The sequence below is a fragment of the Diaphorina citri genome, unplaced genomic scaffold (assembly GCF_000475195.1).
Source record: "Diaphorina citri unplaced genomic scaffold, Diaci psyllid genome assembly version 1.1 scaffold42451, whole genome shotgun sequence".
NCBI lineage: Eukaryota > Metazoa > Arthropoda > Insecta > Hemiptera > Psyllidae > Diaphorina > Diaphorina citri.
Window position 1 is genome coordinate 1 of NW_007419773.1, and position 542 is coordinate 542.

At 36.3% G+C, this 542-nt stretch overlaps 1 protein-coding gene across 1 annotated transcript; it reads left to right on the plus strand.

Annotated features, from left to right (window-relative positions):
* Nucleotides 1-5: 5 nt before the first annotated feature.
* Nucleotides 6-539, plus strand: LOC108254315 (endosomal protein P24B-like; the record flags this gene model as incomplete). Its single annotated transcript, XM_017449322.1, has 2 exons — nt 6-65; nt 375-539. Coding segments are annotated over 2 exons (225 nt in total), but the record flags the coding sequence as incomplete, so codon positions are not given.
* Nucleotides 540-542: the final 3 nt, after the last annotated feature.

Sequence of the window (542 nt, forward strand, 5' to 3'; positions counted from 1 at the left end):
CTGGCAAAGAAGACTGTTTCTTTCAATATGTGAACCCTGGAGCTACTTTCTATGTGAACTTCCAGGTGAGTAATGTGTTCATTGAGTTATTGATTAAGTATGTCCTCCTGGTTGATTTTTAATGCTTACACTTGGAATGTTTGTTTTCCAATACCATACCTATAATAGGTACCTATTATTTAGTTAACTGGGGGATTTAAGGGGCCCTATGAATGTCTTTCAAGGTATTTAAGGATATCATCAAAGTCAGTTAAGTGCTTATACAAGTTCCCATAGTTCCAATCAATCCTAAAATCTGAAAAGCACAAATTTAATGTCTTTGACAAACTAAATAGAAAATTGTCAAATTCAAACTTTTTCTTGTTATTCTCTAGGTTTTGAGAGGTGGAGATGGAATGGCAGGGTTTGCAGTGAGGAATCCAAATGGACAAATAGTTCATCCGTACGAGTGGAAGACAAATGCTGAGTACCAAGATACACCTCCTCATGGTGGCTACTATAGTGTTTGTATTGACAATCAGTTCTCAAGAAATGCTGGCAAA